The 22,582-nt window shown below is 46.8% G+C and overlaps 1 protein-coding gene across 1 annotated transcript in view; it reads left to right on the top strand.

Annotated features, from left to right (window-relative positions):
* The window catches only part of IL31RA (interleukin 31 receptor A), a 62,627-nt gene extending 49,348 nt beyond the window's left edge, over positions 1–13,279 (top strand). Inside the window, 7 exon segments of the mRNA XM_011942924.1 lie at positions 2,426–2,608; positions 3,669–3,770; positions 4,579–4,725; positions 6,480–6,620; positions 9,427–9,520; positions 10,793–10,874; positions 12,585–13,279. Coding sequence (XP_011798314.1) covers positions 2,426–2,608; positions 3,669–3,770; positions 4,579–4,725; positions 6,480–6,620; positions 9,427–9,520; positions 10,793–10,874; positions 12,585–13,070 — 1,235 coding nt within the window. The 3' untranslated portion in view covers positions 13,071–13,279.
* The last annotated feature ends 9,303 nt before the right edge of the window (positions 13,280–22,582 follow it).

Genomic DNA, 22,582 nt, shown 5'->3' with positions numbered 1-22,582 from the left:
CCTGGCTTCTTCAGGCCGGGATTTGTGGGCAAGTCATTTTTTTAAAAAACACGCCTCCAGGGAGATGAGAAAAGGAAGCTGTGGAAGCAGGCCAGGACGGGGCAGAGGCTGAGATGAAGGTGGGCTTTCAGGGCTGCCAAAACAAAGCACTGCAGACCGGGGGGCTTCAAACAACAGAACTTTATTGTCTCATGGTCCTGGAGGCCAGAAGTCCCAAATCAAGGTGGTGGCTGGCCATGCTCCCTAAAGTCTCTAGGGGAGAATCCTTCTTTACCCCTTCCAGCTTGTAGTGGCCCCAGGTATTCATCAGCTTGTGGTAGCTCCAGTAACTCCCATAAATCCAATCTCTGCTTCAGTCTTCACATGGCTAGCTTCTTGTGTGTCTCTGTTTCCATGCCCAGATTCCTCTTTTCTTATAAAGGGCCCACTGTCTTAACTAATTACATCTGCAGTGGCCTATTTCCAAACATGGTCACATTCTGTGGCACTGGGGATCTACTATGGGGGGATACAATTCAACCCATACAGGTACAATCTGAGATAAAAGCCCCAGGGAGGGGGGTTCCCACTGGATCTTGCAGGGGACTCTAGAGTGTAAATGACATCTCATAGTCATCCCAGTCAAGCAAAACACACGCACACAGTAAGAAGGAAGCTGAGTGGGTCTGGGTGGAGCACCAACATTGGCTGCTAGAAGAGTCTAGTTACATCTCCAAGGCTCCAGCAGGGACTTACAGCCAGGACTGGCTGGGGACGCTTCCAGGTGGTGAGCAGGGGAAGGCTGGAAGGAGAAACTCAGAGCTCTAGGGTTAGGTGGGGTCGATCTCCAGGCTCTGTGCTTCTTGCCCTGGCCTCTGCTCCTTCTGTGGCTTCACATTTCCTCCATGCCTCAGTTGTCCTTCTCAGAGTTACCTTTTCAGGTTGACAAATTACCGGGCCTTGCTGCTAGGACTAGCCCCTGGAGTGTCTCATAAGGGCCCTGTTTGGGAAAAGGATCCGTCTACTGTGGCTTACAAGAACAAGGCTCCTAAATATACACACAGCCTGCTGGGGTTTGTTGCCAAGGAACAGCAGGATGCAGGACCTCTCCGGTCCCCACCCCAGATTCCTACATGTGGCCTAGGCTTCCAGCTTCAAAAGGCTTTTGGGGTTTTTCTTTGCAGGACACTTTTGTGCCCACATCCAGGATCATCTCTGGCATTCATTGAAACACTCTTCCCAGCTGGGCACAGTGGCTCATGCCTGTAATCCCAGCACTTTGGGAGACCGACTGAGTTGGGCAGATCACTTGAGGTCAGGAGTTTGAGACCAGCCTGGCCAACATGGTGAAACCCCATCTCTACTAAAAATACAAAAAATTAGCCGGGTGTGTTAGCATGCACCTATAGTCCCAGCTACTCGGGAGGCTGAGGCACAAGAATCACTTGAACCCAGGAGGTGGAGGTTGCAGTGAGCCAAGATCACACCACTGCACTCCAACCTGGGTGACAGGACGAGACTCTGCCTCAAAAAAAAAAAAAAGAAAAGAAAAGAAAAAAAGAAAGAAAGAAAAAGAAACGCCCTTCCCATGGATTCCAGTTTTGCAGGCTGAGGAGTGCTACGCTGGTGAGGATTGGGTGAGGGGAGAGCATGCCCTGGAATTTCTGAGCCCCGCCCAGTTTGTACCTTCCACCTTCTGCCTCGCTGCACCTCCAATAGTTCTCTTCTCTTCTGTGTGTTCGAACATTTTCAGTAAGATCTCTCTCTGATTCTGATTAAGTTCCAGATATTGGATTGGAAGCCATACACTCAACTTTTTTTTATTAAATAAATCCTTGTGACCTGTTTCCAGATTATTTTAGCCAGTCCCGCAGAAAATGTTGCCATTTATGTATTGATCCATACTAGGTAATTTGGATGGCAGTGTCTTTGTCTTTCTGGTACAAATGCAATACTTGCTGCCTTGAGGATAGGAATTCATATCCAGTTTGTGTAGAGCCAGACTATATAGTGAAAGCGTGAAGCCATCTCCCTGGTATGATTTTAGGGTCTCCATCTCCCAGCCTCCCAGCCACACAATTCCCAGAGGCTGAAATTCTACCTTTGGAGATTCTCTGTCTCAGGTTTCCTTTCCGTTTGACTTGCAGAGACACTTGTGGAAGGTAAATCTTTTTAGCCATCAACTCTCTAGTGAGATCCTTTTCTGCAAACAGGTTAATTTGGGGTAGGTAAAGGAAGATTAAGAAGCCACTTACTCCTCAAAGGTGTTGTGTAAGGAAAAAGGATGCAATAAGAGGAGGGAAAAGAGCCCCATCCGGGGAGGCTGCCGTGGAGATCCTGAACTTTGGCCTTGTTTTACAGTTGAGGCAATGAGGATGCCAATGTGGTTGTTGCATTTGGGGAATGACTTGGGTAGCTATGAAGCAGTCCTTTTCTCTCCTTTCAGCATTTCGGTGCATTGAGGTCATGCAGGCCTGCCTTGCTGAGGACCGGCTAGTGGTGAAGTGGCAAAGCTCTGCTCTAGACGTGAACACTTGGATGATTGAATGGTTTCCGGACATGGACTCAGAGCACCCCACTCTTTCCTGGGAATCTGTGTCTCAGGCCACGAACTGGACGATCCAGCAAGGTAGCCAGGGCAGAACCCACAGGTTCCCTCAGTGCGGGGTTTAGTTTCATTTTCTTCCAGTTTTAGATCTTTAACTTTGACTTCAAAGCTGTTAGTGTGGTTAATAGCATTTGACAAGCTTGTGCAAGCTTAATGAAGTGACAGCCTTCTTGGTATTTCCAACGCGAGGCTGGCACAGAAAGCTGTGGGTGACAAGCAGACCAGGTATCTGACCAGTCTCCAGGTAGAAAACACCATCTTAACACCCACCATCAGAGAGCCCTTCCCGGACAGCTGGGTCATCCCATGGGTAACTCCAGAGTGTGGATCCCAGCTGGCCTACCTAGGATACTTCCTTCAGTTCTCGTTGCCTGTTTAAGAGTTAGGCCACCTTCCCAGGTGATTGTTACAGGAATAGCCTTCTTTTCAGGAAAGTCCCTGCCCTATGTAAGATACATGAGTGAGGCTTTACTCTTTATTTTTAATTTTGTTTGAATTATTATTTTCTAGAGACAGGGTCTTGCTTGGTTGCCAAGGATGGAGTGCAGTGGTACGATCATAGCTCACTGTAACCTCAAACTCCTGGGCTCAAGTGAACCTCCTGCCTCAGCCTCCCTAATGAGGCTTTACCCTGTCACTACAATCATTTCTTAATGCTTCAAACATCCATATTAAGAATAATACACACTCAGGGATGCAGGCAAGTAGAGGAGATAGAATTCGAAGTGTTTGAGATCCACAGGGTGATGATATGTTGTTCTACGACTTAATTAGGCAGCGTGTTCAGCTATCCTGTGGATCTCTCTGCTGCAACAGTATTTGGTCAGAACAGACCTGGGGATTCTGTGCCTCCAAAAAAGGAAAAGCTAAAAAGTTAAATTTAAAAATAAGAATTAATTAGAAAACCTGAGAAAAGCAATAGATATTAGAGACCATTCAACCTAACCTGTTTATTTTCTAGAGGTGGAAACTGTAGAGAAATTGAGTATCTTCTGTAAGTGTTTGGCCATAACTCAGTCTAGTATTCCTTCCACTCTGCCATGCTCTGCACTTACGCTTTTTTTTTCTTTCTTTTTTACAGATAAATTAAAACCTTTCTGGTGCTATAACATCTCTGTGTATCCAATGTTGCATGACAAAGTTGGCGAGCCATATTCCATCCAGGCTTATGCCAAAGAAGGCAGTATGTATGGACAAGGCCCTGTGGGGAAAAGGAAACAGTGGGACCTGTCCAACATGTGAATAAGGCTGCAAGTGCCTGTAGCTCATTCCCAGCCATCTTAGGGCTCATTTGTGCTTCATCTTGTAGTGAGCTCTGTATGTTATGAACTTGCTGAATTCTGAAGCTGGGGTAGACATTAGAGATCATTGAGTCCAATCCCCTCATTTCACAAATGGAAAATTAAAGCTCAGAGAGGTGAAATAACTTGTCCAAAGTCACAAATAAACAGTGCAAATAGAGCTGCTACCAGCAATAACACTGAGTTAAGACCACATCAGGGAGCCCACAGAGTTCATCCTAAGCTAGGGATGTTAAAACATTATTTTCAATTGTGTAGCAATAAGCAAGGGCTTTACTGGTGAATTGCTCAAGCTTTACTTTTATCTTTTTGGAAGTTCATGTCTTCTAGATTCAACATTGGAAAATATCTTCTGCCACTCAGAGGTAGCCTATGGAGCCATATTCTTCAACTATTTGATAATAACTACACTTTACAGATATGAATGAAAAAGCTGGGTACCAAATTGGAGTGAGCCATCTATAAGAAAGGACTTTTTCAAGTGGTCTTGATGCCACTTCTCTTCTTGTTTAAGAGAGATGGCTCTAGAAAATAATTTTCCCAAACAAGCTGATTCATCAATTCCCTACTCAACCCTTGCCCCTCACCTCCCGCACTGTGGTCTGGTCTGAGTACTGGCCAGAGCCTTTGTAGGGGAACGATCTCCTGGAGTGTGGTCAGTGATTATCATTTATCCCCCATCCCTTCCAGTTCCATCAGAAGGTCCTGAGACCAAGGTGGAGAACATTGGTGTGAAGACGGTCATGATCACATGGAAAGAGATTCCCAAGAGTGAGAGAAAGGGTATCATCTGCAACTACACCATCTTTTACCAAGCTGAAGGCGGAAAGGGATTCTGTAAGCGCACCCGTAGCCAAGTGGGAAAAAAACCCCAAGCCCCAGATAGATGCTATGGATAAATCTGTTGTAGGCATGGCTCCCCCACCTCATTGTGACCTGCAACCTGGCATGAGTCACTTAGCTTCTTTAAGTCTCTCTGAAAATGGGGCCAAGAGTACCCACCCACCTTTTGGGGTTTTGGGGGTTAAATGAGAGTGAAGTGACAGTACCTGAGAGGAGAGTCCTGTGGGAATGGAAGGAGTTGATATAATTTGTCCTGGTTGGGCCCTGAATTGACCTCCCGGGAGCTCCCTGACCATCATTCCCAGGAATGGCGTGCCTGGCTTAAAAAGTGAGGAGGAACAGACCCTGTCACCATGACTTCTACTGCCCCTGCCAAATCATGCTTTTGTTCTTCAGTCCACTGTATCTCCTGACATCTTAAATACTGGGCAAGGCTTGGATTCTTGCTGAGGCTAAATAATTTTTTCTTATGGTAAAATACATGTTAAATATTTTTCCAGTTTAAACATTTGAAAGTGTACAATTTAGTGGCTACTGTGAATAGGGCTGCTATGAACAGATGTCTGCTACGAACATATGCTGCTATGTACAAATATCTGTTTGGGTTTGTGCTTTTCGTTCTTTTGGGCATATACCTAGAAGCTGAATTGCTGGATCATACGGTAACTCTAGTTTAACTTATTGAGGAGCCACCAAACTGTTTTCCACAGTGACTACTCCACACTACACGTTTCTTACTGGCAATGTATGAGGGTTTTCATTTCCCTACATCCTTGTCAATACGTGTTATTTTTCATTTAAAAAAATTATTATGGCTGTCCTGGTAGGTATGTAGTGGTTATCTCGTTGACTTGCATTTCCCTGCTGGCTAATAATGTTGGGCATTTTTTCATGTAGTTTGCCTATTTGTATGTCTTTTTTTTTTTTTTTTTTTTTTTGAGATGGAGTTTTGCTCTTGTTGCCCAGACTGGAGTGCAATGGCACGATCTTGACTCACCGCAACCTCCGCCTCCCAGGTTCAAGCAATTCTCCTGCCTCAGCCTCCCAAGTAGCTGGGATTGCAGGCATGCACCACCACGTCCAGCTAATTTTGTATTTTTAGTGGAGATGGGGTTTCCCCATGTTGGTCAGGCTGGTCTCGAACTCCCGACCTCGGGTGATCTGCCCGCTCCGGCCTCCCAAAGTGCTGGGATCACAGGCGTGAGCCACTGCGCCCAGCCAGCCCATTTGTATATCTTCTTTGGAGAAGTGTCTTTTTAATCTTTTTGCTTATGTTTAAATTGGGTTGTCTTTTCGTTATTGAGTTTATAAGAGTTCTTTATATATTTTAGATGTAAGTTATTTATCAGATATATGATTTGTAAATATTTTCTCCCGTCCTATGGGTTGTCTTTTCATTCTCGATATTATCTTTTGATGCACAAAAACTTTGAATTTTAGTGAAATCCAGCTTAACCTATTTTTTTCTTTTGCTGCTTGTGCTTTTGGCGTCATATCTAAGAAACCATTGTGAAATTCAAGGTTGTGAAGATTTATCCTATGCTGTCTACTGAGAGTTTTTATAGTTCTAGCTCTTATATTAAGATCCTTGGTCCATCTTGATATTTAAGCAGGACATGAATAGGGGTCAGAATATGAGACAGCTGAGCTTGGAAGCACAGGTTCCAATGCTCTTATTTTGGTGCTACTGGGACACAATTTTCAGTCTGGTTTGACTGTGGTGTTTGATCTCTGTATTTTTGCTTTAGCCAAGACAGTCAACTCCAGCATCTTGCAGTATGGCCTGGAGTCCCTGAAACGAAAGACCTCTTACACTGTTCAGGTCATGGCCAGCACCAGTGCTGGGGGAACCAACGGGACCAGCATAAATTTCAAGACATTGTCATTCAGTGAGTATCTCCTTCAAGCCTTAAGTACCTCTCCCTCACGTTTACCTTATGTCAGAGAGAAATGACATCTGCCAAAGGCTGGAGGAAGTCAAATGAAAGGGCAGTGCCTAGGTGAAAAGAGCCACTCTGCTCTCTGGCTCACCAACCTTCCTGGAAAGCATATAGGTGAGGAGATGGGAGGGAGAGAGCAAGCGAGTTGAGAGCTGAATTTGGAAATGCTGGTCATTTTGGTCATTCCTCTTGGGCAGCCACAAATCATCTGGAGGAGGAGGTGTCAAATTAATGCCAACTTCAGTCTTAGCACCAAACCAGCTCCCGTCTCAAGGCTGTCTCCCCGTTCACAGTCACCAGTTTCTGCATGTCATAGGTTACAGTATGTATTAGTCTGTTTTCATGCTGCTGATAAAAACATACCCGAGACTGGGTAATTAATAAAGAAGAAGAGGTTTAATGGACTCATGGTTCCACGTGGCTGGGGAAGCCTCACAATCATGGTGGAAGGCGAAATGTACATCTTACATGGTGGCAGACAAGAGAGAATAAGGACCAAGTGAAAGTGGTTTCCCCCTATAAAGCCACCAGATCTCATGAGATTTATTCAGTACCATGAGAACAGTATGGGGGAAATTGCCCCCATGATTCAGTTATCTCCCACTGGGTCCGTCCCACAACATATGGGAATTGTGGGAGCTATAATTCAAGATGAGATTTGGGTGGGGACACAGCCCAACCGTGTCACTGTACAACAGGGCCTTCAAGGGAAAACCTTGGTTAACACAGGACCACTGACCCATAGGAAGGGGCTTACCCTCATCATTTGTGGAGGCTTTTTTTGAGCAAAAAGGCATATGATATATTTAACTTACCTGCTTGTACTTTAAAAAATAGCAAGAAAAATTTACTAGAGACAACAAATAATGTAAAATAAAATGTAGCTTCATATGATGGCTGGTTAAGGGAGATATTTGAGAGGGAGGCAGATGGAATGAGGAGGGGCATGAAGCAGAAAGTAGGAAGGAGAATGGGAGAAACAGAAATATGTTAATTTTGCTAAGTCCTTGAGTGACAGAGATTTGATTTTTAAGTACGTACTAAAACTGTCTTAAAGAATGAACAACATTTTAGATCAAAAGTGAAGGGACACTGCCAAGTTTTTGCAATAACTGAGGCAAGCTAAAAATCGCTTGAAATATTCTCGAAAGCCTCTTATGCATCACATTCTTCAAGAACAAAATTGCTTTATGACTCTGGAAAATGTGAGTATGCCATTTTTTTTCACAGAGAAAACATATTCTGTTTTGATGGACTAACATTGCCTTCTAGGAACTCTTTTTGATATGCTGTTTAAAATGTTTTAAAGCTATATTGAAGTTCTGCAACACTGGGGACAAATTTCATCAGCTCGAGGAGTTTTCTCCAAGGGTTAAATGAAAGCAAGATCCAGCCCTGGAACCTAGAAGTTTCCTACCCTGGTCTATAGATTATAAATCACCCTGCTTCCATTTTTGATAATCTATAATCCATTTTCCACACAGCAGCCAGCGTTTCAAGCCCTAAATTCTCTATTTAAAAGCCCCCAGTGACTTTTATTATATTTTAAAGAAAATCCAAACTCCTTCCTATAACTTTCAAGGTCTTTCATCATCTGTCCCTTACTGACCTCATTTTTCCTACTGCTTTCTGCCTCGATTTATCTTCCTTACCTTGTTCCTGCTTCAAAGCTTTTGCATCCACTGTTTCTTCTGCCTGGAATGCTTTTCTCCATGGTTTTACATGGCTGGATCCTTCTCACTATTAAGATCAGCTTGAATTTTACTCCTTCCTTGGACACCTTAGCTAAAGTTGCTGTCTGGATGCAGTGGCTCATGCCTGTAACTCCAGCACTTTGGGAGGCCAAGGCAAGAGGATCACTCAAGGCCAGGAGTTCAAGACCAGCCTGGCCAACATGGTGAAACCCTGTCTCTACCTAAAATACAAAAATTAGCCGGGCTTGGTGGCAGGCGCCTGTAATCCAAGCTACCAGGGAGGCTGGGGCAGGAGAATCGCTTGAACCCAGGAGGCAGAGGTTGCAGTGAGCCAAGATGTACCACTGCACTCCAGCCTGGGTGACAGAGTGAGACTCCTTCTAAAAAAACAAAAAAAAAAAACTAAAAATTAGCTGGGCATGATTGATGGCTTGCACCTGCAAGTCCTAGGTACTTCGGAGGCTGAGGCAGGAGGTTGCTTGAGTCCAGGAGTTTGAGGCTACAGTGAGCTATGATCATGCCAGTGCACTCCAGCCTGGGCGACAGAGCAAGACCCATCTCAAAAAATATATATAGAAATTAAAAAGTAAGTGCTCAATAAATATTCACTGAATGAATGCTGTTGGAATGAATGCTGCCAGGAGAAGACGCCTAGATGGGGAGCCACAAAATTCTATGTTTTGTTTTTGTTTTTGAGATGAAGTTTAGCCCTGTCGCCCAGGCTAGAGTGCAATGGCACAATCTCGGCTCACTGCAACCTCCACCTCCCAGGTTCAAGCGATTCTCCTGCCTCAGACTCCTGAGTAGCTGGGATTACAGGTGCATGCCACCACACCTAGCTAATTTTTGCATCTTTAGTACAGACGAGGTTTCACCATGTTGACCAGGCTGGTCTCAAACTCCTGACCAGGGGGTTTTTTAGTGGAAAGAAATGGAATTTAATTGAAAGAAAACTAATAAGAAATTGTGTTGCTGAAGCTACTAGAAGAAAAAGTTAATCATTGATTTTTGTAAAGGAGGTGAGGAACTCACTACTGACTTTTGTTCTTTCTTTTTCAAAGGTGTTTTTGAGATTATCCTTATAACTTCTCTGATTGGTGGAGGCCTTCTTATTCTCATTATCCTGACGGTGGCATATGGTCTCAAAAAACCCAAGTGAGTCTGCAGACAACAGTGGGTGCCTTAAAAATCAGGGACAAAAAGGGGTTGAAGTCATCATAGGTGCTTCATAGGAGAGGGCACTCTACCATTAAGGGGTGTTCATTCATTTATTAACTTGGTGCATATTTATGGAGGTTATTAAAGGCCACGCTCAGTGGCTCATCAGAATTCTTACCAAGCAAAAGCACTTTCGTTTCCCAGAGCTCCATGCCCAGGTCTAGGCCTTTTTGAGGCCAGGAGAGTGCCAGCTGCCCCACAGACTCTGTCTGCTCCATTTGCCATCTGAGACTGGAGTTGGAGAGCAGGCCCTTGCTCTCAGTGTCTAGCGGGGCCCCTGGCTGCAGCAGGAGGCCTTCTTGCAAGCTTCTGTCTCAGGCAGAGCAGGGAGCAGTGTCTCCATGGTGTTGGAGTGTGGCCAGTCGTCTGCAGGTGCAAGCTTGTTGCTTGCTTGCAGTGCAGTGAGGGTCTGGGTGCAGGGGCCTTTGCCCTGCTTGCCCTGGCCACTGTGGGGAAGAAAGCACGTCTTCAGGGTCTTACACTTTCTCTCTGCAGTGAGCTTTATGGCACCGTAATGGTCCTTCCCTGGTTGAACTGGCTCTCCAAATTAGACAGCTGTGAGTCATCTCCGTCAAGCAGCTGCACTTAGTTAAGCTAATATCAACCTCAGTTACCAACTGTAGGTGGTAACCAAGCCACCAGCATAGATTCTTGTACATTATACACTTAGGTAATCATTTTGATCTTAGCATGCGTCAGAATCAGGCTCATCCCCAGAGTTTCTGATTCAGTGGTTCTAGGGTAAAGCCCCCAAATTTGCATTTCTAACAAGTTCCCAGGTGATGCTGATGCTGCTGCTTGGGACCACACTTCGAGACCCATTGCAGGAAAGTGTAGGTAGCTTATAAGGTTTGTAAAACCTTATAAACTTGTCCTTCCCAGAGGATAAGCTTCAAAGGAATGACTCTGTGATGGTGCAATTTACAGCATTGGGACAGGTATGGAGATGCCCGGATGGGAGAGAGGGGAAGATAAGCTTTGTATGGGGAGTCTCCTTTGATCACATCCCACAGAGAACTTGCAATGTCACTCCCCAGCACACACCGCAAAACAACTTCACTTTCCCGGATTCTATCAGGCAGTCATGCCCCCTTATTTAGGAGGGAAACTTACAATTCCCTTTAGCACAGCCTCACTCTTTTGACTCAGCCATATGGTGCTAATGCTTCTTGGATTCACCTCCCATCTTAAAATCTTCTCTCTCATTAGCAAATTGACTCACCTGTGTTGGCCCAGTGTTCCCAACCCTGCTGAAAGTAGTATAGCCACATGGCGTGGAGATGATTTCAAGGTAAACTCTTCTGTTTTTATTAAGGAAATCATCGTCATGGGAGGTAGACAAGATGGATGGAGATGGGGAAGAGTCCTAGGCTGAGCTTTTTTCGAGGTACACATCAAGAGAACTCGAGTTGAAAAGTCTCAGGGAATGGCAGGCAGGGCAGATGGAATCAGCCTTCCTGGAACGACTTTGACCTCATGCTTTGACAAGAGGAAAGGGCTTCACCAGGCTCATGAGGACCCAGTGTGTTCCCAGGTGGAACTGGTCCCATAAAGGATGCTGCAGAATAAAGACACTGGCCCTACCCTTCCTGACCCGATGGACTAGAGAGAGAGGAGGCCTGGCTATAGGATTTGAAACCATTTACAAAGCAGCCAAGAGCACATTAATCTAAAGACTGCCTAAATATCACCAAGGAATGTTGATGGGCATGGCAGTCTGAGGCTGCCTCATGTTGTTTTTCTCAGGTTGGGGACATCAGAGTCAGGCTTTGGCTTTATTTAACTGGCACTGGGGTTTTCTCGTGAGTATTCCTTAACTAGAAACCCTCCATTTTCATAAATTTTTAAGTGGAAAACTGTTAGGGAAATTTTAAGGTTTAATTTCTTGCTTACGTAGAAACAAGCCCAATCAAATATAACCTTTAAATCCTTACTACTGAAAGGCTGTTTCCAGTTTTTCCTTGATGCACAGATTTTAAATATTAGTCCTTGTTCCAACTCAGAAGTCTTTTTTGAGCATGGGCATTTTGCTATAATGGGCTATCTTTCTATTTCTTCCTCTTATCAGTCTGGTATACTGGACTTATACCATTTAATTTCCTGCTTATTTAATGTCATTTAGAGAGTAAATGGATTCATAGGCAGTGCTCTCTGATAACTAACATGCTTTTTGAATAATCTGCAGGTTGGGCCTCTAGAGTCAACACTTATTAATCACTCACTACATGCCAGGCACTGGGCTAGGCCCTAGGGATACAAATGACAGAGTCACTGTCCCTGCCATGAGGCCACCTCTGATATTCTGGTGAGGTTGAACAAGTCTGTCTCTATGATGTGGTTTTTCTATCCCTAAGAGTTCTAATTTTGGTGCTTCCATCTTAACTGGGGTTTTGTGAGCATGGGATTATGTGGAAAATAGCCTTGCACACTCTAGCAGAATAAATTGTTTGAATTGGCCGGGTGCGGCGGCTCGTGCCTATAATCCCAGCACTTTGGGAGGCCAAGGCAGCAGATAACTTGAGCTCAGGAGTTCAAGACCAGCCTGAGCAACATGACGAAACCCCATCTCTACAAAAAATTAAAAAATTAGCCAGGTGTGGTGGTGTGCGTCTGTAGCCCCAGCAACTCAGGAGGCTGATGGGGGAGAATTACCCAAGGCTGGGAAGTTGAGGCTGCAGTGAGTGGTGATCATGCTACTGCACTCCAGCCTGGGCAACGGGAGTGAGACCCTATCTCAAATAAAAAAAAATTATACACACATATATATAAATATAGTTAAAACATTGTTTGAATTCAGGGCACTGTTTCTCAGGAAATGTGCCACTCCTTCCAAGCTCTGTGGAAGGGCATGTGGAGAGGGTTGGCCACCACTTCTGGGCCTGGGAGGAAGGTGGGGGCTGTTCCGGAGGTGGGCATTTGCTGTCCCAAGCCTAACAAGTTTTTGGCTATGTTATGTGTGACTTCTAAATGACTACTTGGGATGTCCCTTTTTCTTTTCTAGGATAAGCTAAACCTGAAGGAGTCTGATGACTCTGTGAACACAGAAGACAGGATCTTAAAACCATGTTCCACCCCCAGTGACAAGTTGGTTATTGACAAGTTGGTGGTGAACTTTGGGAATGTTCTGCAAGAAATGTTCACAGATGAAGCCAGAACGGGTCAGGAAAACAATTTAGGAGGGGAAAAGAATGAGTACGTGACCCACCCCTTCAGGCCTGACTGTCTCCTGGGGAAAAGTTTTGAGGAGCTCCCAGTTTCACCTGAGATTCCTCCCAGAAAATCCCAATACCTACGTTCGAGGATGCCAGAAGGGACCTGCCCGGAAGCTGAAGAGCAGCTTCTCATTTCTGGTCGAAGTCTAGAAAGTCTAGCACCAGACCATGTGTGGGAGGCAGCGGCCCCAAATCCGTATTTGAAAAATTCAGTGACAACCAGGGAATTTCTTGTGTCTCAGAAACTTCCAGAGCACACCAAAGGAGAAGTCTAAATGCGACCGTAGCATGAGACCCTCAGGGCCTCAGTGTGGATGGCCCTTGCCAGAGAAGATGTCAACATGCAGCGCTTGCTTGGCCCCACCACATCCTGCCTGGGTTAAAGTCTCCCCTGCCCTTGAGCTGCCAGTTGAACTTGGTCGGCACAGGTGTGACCTTGTGTTAGGAAGAAGGGATGGTGATAAGCCCAAGTTTTGGAAAGGAACAGCAATCTCTTTGCTTTTGCTCAGATACCAAGCTCTCACAGAAGCTGTGCCTCCTGACAGATTGGCTTTGGAGGAAGGGCCCAGGTTCTGAGCCCAAAGGACCCCCAAGGTGGACATACCTGGCCTCCTAGGAATTGGGTCATGGTGCCAGCCTTTGCTGGGGCTACACCTCAGAGTTCCAGAAGGCCTTTCCCTGCTGCCAGAGGACAGTTGTTTTGTTGGCTCTTGGGTGTCTGGGCTCTGGGCTTCCCCTACGAGGTAGCCCTAAAGCCTTCCTCTCTCCCCACAGTTGGGGCTGGAGGTGGAGTGGGGGGTGCCTGAGGCTCCTCACATCCTCTTAGATCTCAAGTGTCTGTAGCAACACCACACCTGAGAATCCTCACCCCCAATTTACAGTGCATTGACTACTAAAAAATCAAGGAATGGGGAGGGCCCTGGGGAATGCACGCTGCCGGGCACAGCTCTGTCCAGTCTCCAGGGGCCACTTCCCAGCTGCCGCTGCCCTTCTATTCAGCACCCAGCCTGGGAGCAGAAAGGCACCTGACATTGCAGTGGTTGTCAGTATGAGGGGACGCTGGCCCCTCATACTGACTCAGAGCCCAGGAATGCTTACTCAACATATCCTTAAAAGGCCTCTTCCCAGAAGCAGCAGGGCAGGGCCTGGGAATATGCAATGCTTAGCAACTTTGCAACCCCAACAGGAGGACTTCTTCTCCTTTGCTCTAGCTGAGCACAGAGCTTGTGACTATTAGTGGAGCCTTTCACGAAAGTGTGGATTACTGGCTTCAGCACTGAGATGCTACTGGGCTGCTCCTGTAACTACAGTGACAGAGTCAGCTGTGACTCCCTTGACCTTTGTGGGAGGTCACTAGGAGCCTGGTGAGATCAGGGCAGGCGAGACAATGAGTGAGTGGTCCAAGGTGCAGTGAACCCAGCACTTGCCAGCCAGGAAGGCTGATGGTATTTTTTCTAGGCGAGTGTGAGGAATCAGTACTAGGATTGCAGGCGTGAACTTTGCAAGCCACCCACTCAGGTGTGTAAAAGATCACTTTACTTTCCTAAAACTAATTGCTAGCCTGAGACCTGAAACTTCAAAGTAACCTCAGCCCAGTGTGATGATTTCGGAGTTGCCTTGGGTTTGTGACTCAGTCACATTTGGGGTTTTGCCCTCCCCTGTCCTGCCTGGGACTGGCTCTGAGTGCCGAGGATGTTCAATGGCGCAGCATCTGTCGGGCAGTCGGTCACTCAGTGGAGTCCTCTGGGTCATGTATTTGTCTGGCTGCGGTTTTGACTCTGGCCTCGTGTATTTACTATAGTCCCTCCGGTCCCTGTTGGGTCACCTGCCATTCACCTTAGCCAATTGCTGCCTCGTTGCTGTGGGTACAGGAAGGTGTGACTGCTCTCTCAAAGCTCCGTCCTCATTAACATCTCCAGCGGCTGCAGCCATCCCCCAACCACCCCACCCAGGACTCGGTACTCCTGGTTTACAGAACACTGACTTCTGGCACAGCAAGGAATGAGGCAGGCCCTAGGCAGGGCACTGGGGAACAGGACTCTAGGGCAATGCCCCGACCCTTTGTCCTGCACTCAGGTCCAGGTGTAGGAAGGGACGAAACAAAAGGGATGCATCCTATTCTCACGCCGCCCCTGATGTCTGCTCTCCCTGCTCTCCACCCCTTCTGCGGTGTGGGCTCTTCTGTGAGCACACTGTCCCCAGAGTTCCAGATGGAGCCTTTGGCAACCCCACCTCCGGATTCGTGAACGTATGGGGAGATTCTAGCCTTGCCTCCTGTCTTGGTCTGAGGATGGGGGAGGGCACAGGTACTCCCACAGCTGTTCTTTCAACCCTCCTGCCCACCCGTAGTTGGGGGAATTTTCTCAAATTCTGTGGGAGGTGGGTGAGAAGAGAGCCTGGAATTAGTTTTCACAAACTTGTCTGTCTCACACCTGGATGTAGATGAAGCTTTTGAACCTAAAATCTAAGAATTTGATGGGAGAGAAAATGGATCCCCAGTGGCTCCTGTGAGTGGATTCCAGGGATAAGTATGTTGCCCTCTGGCCTCTGCTCCTTCATCATCAAAGCCGGAAGCGTCTCCTGCTGGACAGTTTGCAAATCCCCACCCAGGCTTTCCTGTTTCATTTCTTCTTTCCTTTCTCTCCTCTTGCCCCTATCTTCTGCTTTGTTTTCCCCACTGACAGAGCTTCTCATCTTTCAACACTTCCTATTTTTTTTCTTGTTTCTTTTCATTCCTTTCTCCCCTTCCATCAGCCTCCTGTGATCATTTTCCATGGTTTTATTACCTTTGAGGGGTGGGAAGATGGTGTCTCTGTTTCTCTCTAGATGGGAGGAGCTGTTTCTGTGAGTCCCCAAAACGCACTGGTGGGCCACACACTTAGCTCTCTTGAGCAGATTCACAGGATGCGGGCCTCAGAGTTCAGAGTGCTGGTTTCTTCCTCTCCTGGATGGAGTCACCAGTTGTCCCAGCTCTGGGCACCCGGGACTGCCTCTGTGACTGGAGAAGGCCATCTGTGTTTTCCCTGTTTACTGTCAGAGACATTGTGAGGACACAAACAGGAAGACCTGTGTTTTAGCAAGGGCATTAAAAATGGATAAAATTCCTGTTAACCAGTTTTCTGAGTTCCTGGGATCCACGCAGACAGCTAGGTTAGTGGCCTTTCTTTAACAGTAAGAGCAGAAAATTTTTAAAGAATGACAGAGAAGCCAATCTGTGGCTTAAATAAAAAGACCACAAGTTCCTTCTAGAGTCTTGGGAGGCAGCGGTGTGAAAACAGCATGCAAGGGTCTGGAGGAGGCAGGAGATGGGGAGAGATGAAAAAGGAGAGGCCCCCAGCATGGATCCCTCCGGCCACTCTGCTGATGCTCCGTGTGCAAGGAAAGCCTGTGCTGGCCAGTCCACCCCAGTCTCATTCTGTCCCCATTTCCCTCATGCCCCTAGTTACTCCTGCTGCAGCAGGCACCCTGCCGCCCAGGGCAGTGGCCCACAGGCCAAATCCAGGCCCTGTTTTTGTAGGTTCATGAACTAAAAGCCACAATGAGCTGTTTAGATGGTTGAAAACAAAAAGAAGAACATTGTGTGACAAGAGGAGTCCATGAAGTTCACATTTTAGTGTTGACGAAGTATAATGGGAACACAGCCATGCCCATCGCTGACCTCTTCCCTGTGGCGGCTTGCCCCTACAAAGGCAGAGTTCAGTTTCAACAGTTTTTCCCACAAAGCCAAAAACGTTTATCCTTTGCAGAAAAAATTTGTGGACAATTTTTTGTGGGGTACAGTGGACGCGTACCGTAACCCACAGACGTGAAACTCAGACTGCCACTGTGTTTCAACTTTGAATTAGCTGCAGATTAAAAAGAAATCAGGATATGTCATTCTGAATTTCCGACCAAATAGGGACTGCCCTCTTTGAAGGGCCCACACACACTTACTGGTTTCCCACCAGCCCTCCTAAATTCCTGTCCCCTTCCCATAGCTAAGGTTGAGAGTTGGTGGCTTACACCAGTGGTTTTTCAACGGGAGTGATTTTGACCCCCAGCCTCCAAACCTCAGGCATTTGGTGATGCCTGGAGATATTTTTGATTGTCACTACTGGGAAGGTGCTACTGGCATCTAGTGGGTAGAGGCCGGCAATGCTGGAAATCATCTTACAATGCGCAGACCAGCCCTCACGACAAAGAATTATCTGGCAGAAATGTCAGCGGAGGCTGAGAAGTCCTGGCCTGAGCTACCTTCTGCCTTCTAGAGCCACACACAGCATTCGCATGGATGAGACTCACCTCTAGCTGTCCCCTCTTTTTTCTAATTTAAAATTTGTTTTAAATTCAACTTTACAACAATAATCCCAAGAGTTTTTTTTTTTTTTTTTTTTTTTTGAGACGGAGTCTCGCTCTGTCGCCCGGGCTGGAGTGCCGTGGCCGGATCTCAGCTCACTGCAAGCTCCGCCTCCCGGGTTTACGCCATTCTCCTGCCTCAGCCTCCCGAGTAGCTGGGACTACAGGCGCCTGCCACCGCGCCCAGCTAATTTTTTGTATTTTTTTAGTAGAGACGGGGTTTCACCGTGTTAGCCAGGATGGTCTCGATCTCCTGACCTCGTGATCCGCCCGTCTTGGCCTCCCAAAGTGCTGGGACTACAGGCTTGAGCCACCGCGCCCGGCCCCAAGAGTTTTAAATAGCAATTATTTGTCATGCTTAATTAACTCCCGACGTGATCTGTGTGCACCTGTACACATTTTCAGCTAATTGCAAATCATACTGAATACATTATGTTCTCCCTTTACTTTCAGTTATTTCATATATAAAAATTCATGCATGAGCAAAGCATTTTGAACGTCCACGAAGAACCCCATGGCATGCCGGCATGGTGTGGTTTGCTAAGGCATCCCTTGCTCGATAGGATTCATTTAAAGTCCTCCTAGTATAGAGTGCAATGCAGTACACATTTATCTTTTCTCACCTTCGTCCTGTCTCTTTGGGGCTGTTTTTTCAAAAGTGGAATTGCTGGGTCAGAATTTTATGGTTGTCACATTTTGCATGACTGTGTCGCATCAAAGGTTGTGCTGATTTACAGTATCACCAGACATGTCTCACGGATCCTTTGTCCTTTCCCACTGAGAATCAGCTGTCTACCACTGTGAACTTGATTTTGTCAATTTATCGGGCATAGTTAATGAAACTTTATAGTTATTTGTGTTCCTTTAATCCTTGTGAAGCTAAACTTTTCCCATTTTTATTTTATTGTTGCCATGTCCCGGAGTTGACATTACAGAATGTTCTCTGCCTCCATGCTCCTGAGGGCATTGAGAGACCAGCTGAATTGCTAGAAATAAGAGGGACTCAATAGGCCCTTAGCACAGAGGGTGGACTTTGCCACTTGGTTGACTTTTAAAATACTTGTTTTTGTAGGGCATTTGAAAAAGAAATTTCACACTGGTGTATTTTGTTAATTGTTTTTATGTAAATGTTGATTATCGACAAGCCTACCTGTAATCAAAATATGTAGTGTGGTCAGTGTCTTGCACTCTTATTGTGCCGGGGGTGGGTGGTGGTCCTGAAGAGTGGAGTATGACTAAGGATAACAGCAGTCCTCATTCCCTCTGGACACTGGAGTCAGTGAGGAGAGAGTTTGCTCTGAAGCACAAACAGCTACGATCTATGCTCGAAGAGTCCCCCGGCCACACTAGCCCTTGACATAGAGCTCTATGCAGGGCTGTCCTGCCCAAGACGCTTGCTGTGTGCTGATGAGAAGGGCTGGGGAGAGGCGAGGGGCAGGGGAGGGGCAGAACTCCACAAGAGGGCAAAACCTGCTGTCAGCAACGCTCTTGTGGCTGTTCAGGGGAAGTGAGATACATATACTACGCATTTCATTTTTAGGAATAGAATTCTCTCTTCCTGCCCAACTTCAATATAAGTGTGGACTAAAATGCCAGAAAGGTGTCCTGTGGTCTGCACTTGAAAGTAGAAATAAAAATATGCAAACTAGAAAGGACTTGCAGAGTTTTCCAACTAGGAAGACTGAGTCTGTGGCCCCAGGAGAACCATCTCTGAAGGCTGGGTACGTGGTCTTTTCCACACACAGACCGCCTACGGATGCAACTGTGATGCATGTGCATGAGAAGTCTGTTATAAAGTAGAATATGAAAACATAGTTATGCTAATAGGAACAGCTTTTAAAATGCTTTTGTATTTGGGCCTTCCATACAAAAAAGCCATAATACCATTTTCATGTAATGCTATACTTCTATACTATTTTCATGTAATGCTATACTTCTATATTAAAGTTTTACCTACTCAGCCAGGTGCAGTGGCTCACGCCTTTAATCCCAGCACTTTGGGGGGCCGAGGTGGGTGGATCAGGAGGTCAGGAGTTTGAGACCAGCCTGGGCAACATGGTAAAACCCTGTCTCTACAAAAAATACAAAAATTAGCCAGGTGTGGTGGTGGCGGGCGCCTGTAATCTCAGCTACTCGGGAGGCTGAGGCAGGAGAATCACTTGAACCTGGGAGGCAGAGATTGCAGTGAGCCAAGATCATGCCACTGCACTCCAGCCTGGACAACAGAGCAAGACCCTGTCTTAAAGTTTTACCTACTCAGCTATCTAAACTGAGACTCCACAATGTAAATACGTGAGAGATCAGGGGAGCCTGGTGGCTATGGGAAAGGGCTCCAGGTGACCAGGACTTGGCAGCTCATTACACTCTTTGCTGCAGGAAATAACTCCTGCCTGCATTTCCTGTGGAGGATTCGGGGCCCACACCTGGGCTCTCGTTGTCTTCCTATTCCAGACTCCTTCCCACTCCTGGAGCTCCTCCGGGTCTCAGCTCTCTGCTCTGAGGCTACACCACCTGTGGAGCTCCCTGACTTGTTCCTGTTCAGGCTTCCAGGAAACCTCAGAGTGGCAGGTGCCTGCTGTTTTCTCTATCTCCTGCCCACCCCACCATGGCCTCTCCTGTACTTTCAATTTCTTTTTCTCTAGCCATTCCCTCCCTTCAGCTTCTAAACACACTTGGGTCACTTCCATTAAAGAAAGAAAGAGTCCCCTGGATCTTCCTCTCCCTCTGGCTTCCCACAGACTCTTGTCACAGTGCAGGCTGTGGTTTAAAGGGAACGGGGTCCACAGCCCGTCTGGCAGCTTCTCCAGGCAGCTGAACTTGTTTCTGATTTTTTGGTAGTGAGACAATTGCACTGCTAGAACTTTCTAGAGGTGTAGAAAGCAGGGAGTCACTCTGAACCCATTCTGGTTAGGAGGACTGCCCGATAAAAAAAAAAAAAAAAAAAGTGTAGAAAGCAAGCCCTTGAGAGCAAACAATTTTGGAACAAGGAATAAGGACACCAGAACAGACTGGTAAGTATCCAAATATATGCCAGACATCCATCATGGTTCTAGGAGAAGCCCTGGGGCAGGGCGATATTCACATGCAGTGACCCCTGTTCATCACTAAACTGATGAAGAACCATTTACTGGCATTTAGCGCTAGGTACTGTGCTCAGGGCATGGCACACAGTACCCAGTAAGCCTCACAACTGCATTGTGAGTAGGTAGCTCTGGCCAGTGGCAGATGAGAAGGCTGAGCTCAGAGAGGCTAAATGACTTGGCGGAGGCTCTCTGAGGCTGTACAAGGGAAGTGGGGGGGTTGGAGCTCAGACCTTTGACTTTCCTTGTGCTTTTCTACCTCGGGTGAGTAAGATGACCAAGGGGTCGGGGAGATCAAGAGGAGTGGAGACTCCAAGGGGTGCAGGGCCTAGAAGGACCTCTTTTTGGTGAGACGTGTAGACCATTCCCCTCTCCCCTGGGTGCCTGCAGAGCTCTTGATACTGGTTTTAGAGCTAGTGAGGTCTAAGAGAAATGCTGATGGCAGGTGTGGGGGGGTGGGAAGGGGCACCATGTCCATATTCACAGCCCCGGTGACAAGAAGACAGAAGCCCTCAGGGACCCTGAGCTTCAGAAGGGTTTACAATGGCTCCAGAAGCAAGAAGTTCCATGAGAGTGTAGAATCTGTAAGCACCCCGAGGACCTGGGCAGGGCAAAAGCAGGTCTGCTGAAAGAGTGGATGTCCCAGGACTATTGGAACAAGGTACCGCGTGGCGCCTCCTCCCAATCCTTGGGGCAAAGTGAGACTCGTCTCAAAAATAAAAATAAGTTATTGGCTCATGAGTTGCACTTTCAAAGAGTCCACAGACTCAGGTAAGGATTCATGTCCTCTTGCCGCTCTAACACATTTCCATAGCTCAATGCCTTAAACAACAGGAATTGATGATTTCACAGTTGTGCAGGTTGGAAGTCGCACTGGGCTACAGTCCAGATGTTGGCAGGGCTGTGTTCCTCTCTGGAGGCCATAGGGAAGAGTCTTCCTTGCCTCCTCCAGCTCCTAGGCGATGCCTTTATTCCTTGGCTTGCGACTCCTTCCTCCGTCTGCGGAGCCAGCAGTGTTGCGTCTCTCAGTTCTGCAGTCACACTTGCTCTGCTTGCAGGGCCTGGGCCGCACAGTATGAAGTCCCCAACTAAAGCCTCCCTCTCTGTGTGGGGACTTTCTCCTGAGATGCCAGGTTTGTCCTCCTAGGAGTTCCTGGCCCATAGAAGACTGTGGCCATATAGTTTTACGTGAGATCAGAACCCAGTGGGAGCTTGATGGGAACCCCTCAAAATCTCATCTTATTGTTGTCAAAGCTATAGAGCCAAAGGATCTAGGGCCTAGAAAACCTGGCCCTAGATCCATGGCCCAGGGGGCTCACTAACAGTGCCCCTAGAATTAGACATCCCAGGTCCCTGGCCCAGCTGGATTCCCATAGGCCTTGCTCTGCAGGGACAGGATCCTGAGAGAACAGGAGGGGCAGGCTCTGGGGGTAGAACCAGGGGCTGCCTTGGCTGACTGGGCCAGTGGAGGCCTTGGCCCATCAGAACCTCAAGAGCGGGCCCCTGGAAGGGTGAATAAGGGAAAGTCCAATAATAGTAAGGTCCAAATGAACTTTCATCTGAATTCAGAATTCTTAAGGATTAGCAAGTGCTGCAGTTTGTGCAGTGCTCAGGGGTCCATGAAGGTGTACCCCAGTTAGTGAAAAGCCTAGGGTGCTGGTTTAGTCAAAACCACGACTCCATATGTGCACCTCACACATCTCCCAGGGGTTTGATTTCAAATGTTCCTTCACAGGAAACAAGCCACAGGACACAAAACACTTCCTGTTGGCCTTTTGAAAGAATAATATGTATTTACTTAGAAACAAAATGGCAGTTTTCCCCATGAGTCAGCAAATGCTAAGGATTCTGGATGTCAAATACCTCCCAAGTGTTTTATCAGCCGGACTTTGTTGTCCTTCAGGAAAAACTATGAGTTCCAGGAAAAATGACAGGCATGCAGGATGCTGATTTCCTTCCTGATGGTAAGAGAGCAGCCTCCTAAACTGACGAGTTCATGACATCTCAGGGGCTGGTTCCAGGGAACACCTTACTTTAACCAAAGGGAGAATGTGCTGTCCAAAGGCATCTTCTCTTGAACCCAAAGCAATGTTTTCCCATCATATATCAGAATTGTCACTCTTTTCTAGATCCTTATCCCCTCAGTACCCCTTCCCCACCAAAAATATAAAACAAGAAATTTTTTTTAAAGTCTTTTTTTTTTAGAAACATGGTCTGACTTTGTTGCCCAGGTCAGAGTGCAGTGGTGGGATCATGGCTCACTGTAGCCTCCATCTACTGGGCTCAAGGAATCCTCCCACTTCAGCCTCCCACATAGCTGGGACTATGCCACTACACCCAGCTGATTGTTTCGGTTTTTTTGTAGAGATGGG

This window comes from Colobus angolensis, unplaced genomic scaffold, assembly GCF_000951035.1.
Source record: "Colobus angolensis palliatus isolate OR3802 unplaced genomic scaffold, Cang.pa_1.0 Scaffold212, whole genome shotgun sequence".
Taxonomy (NCBI): Eukaryota; Metazoa; Chordata; class Mammalia; order Primates; family Cercopithecidae; genus Colobus; species Colobus angolensis.
Note: the sequence above shows the minus strand (reverse complement) of the source record. Positions and strands in the feature narration are given on the sequence as shown.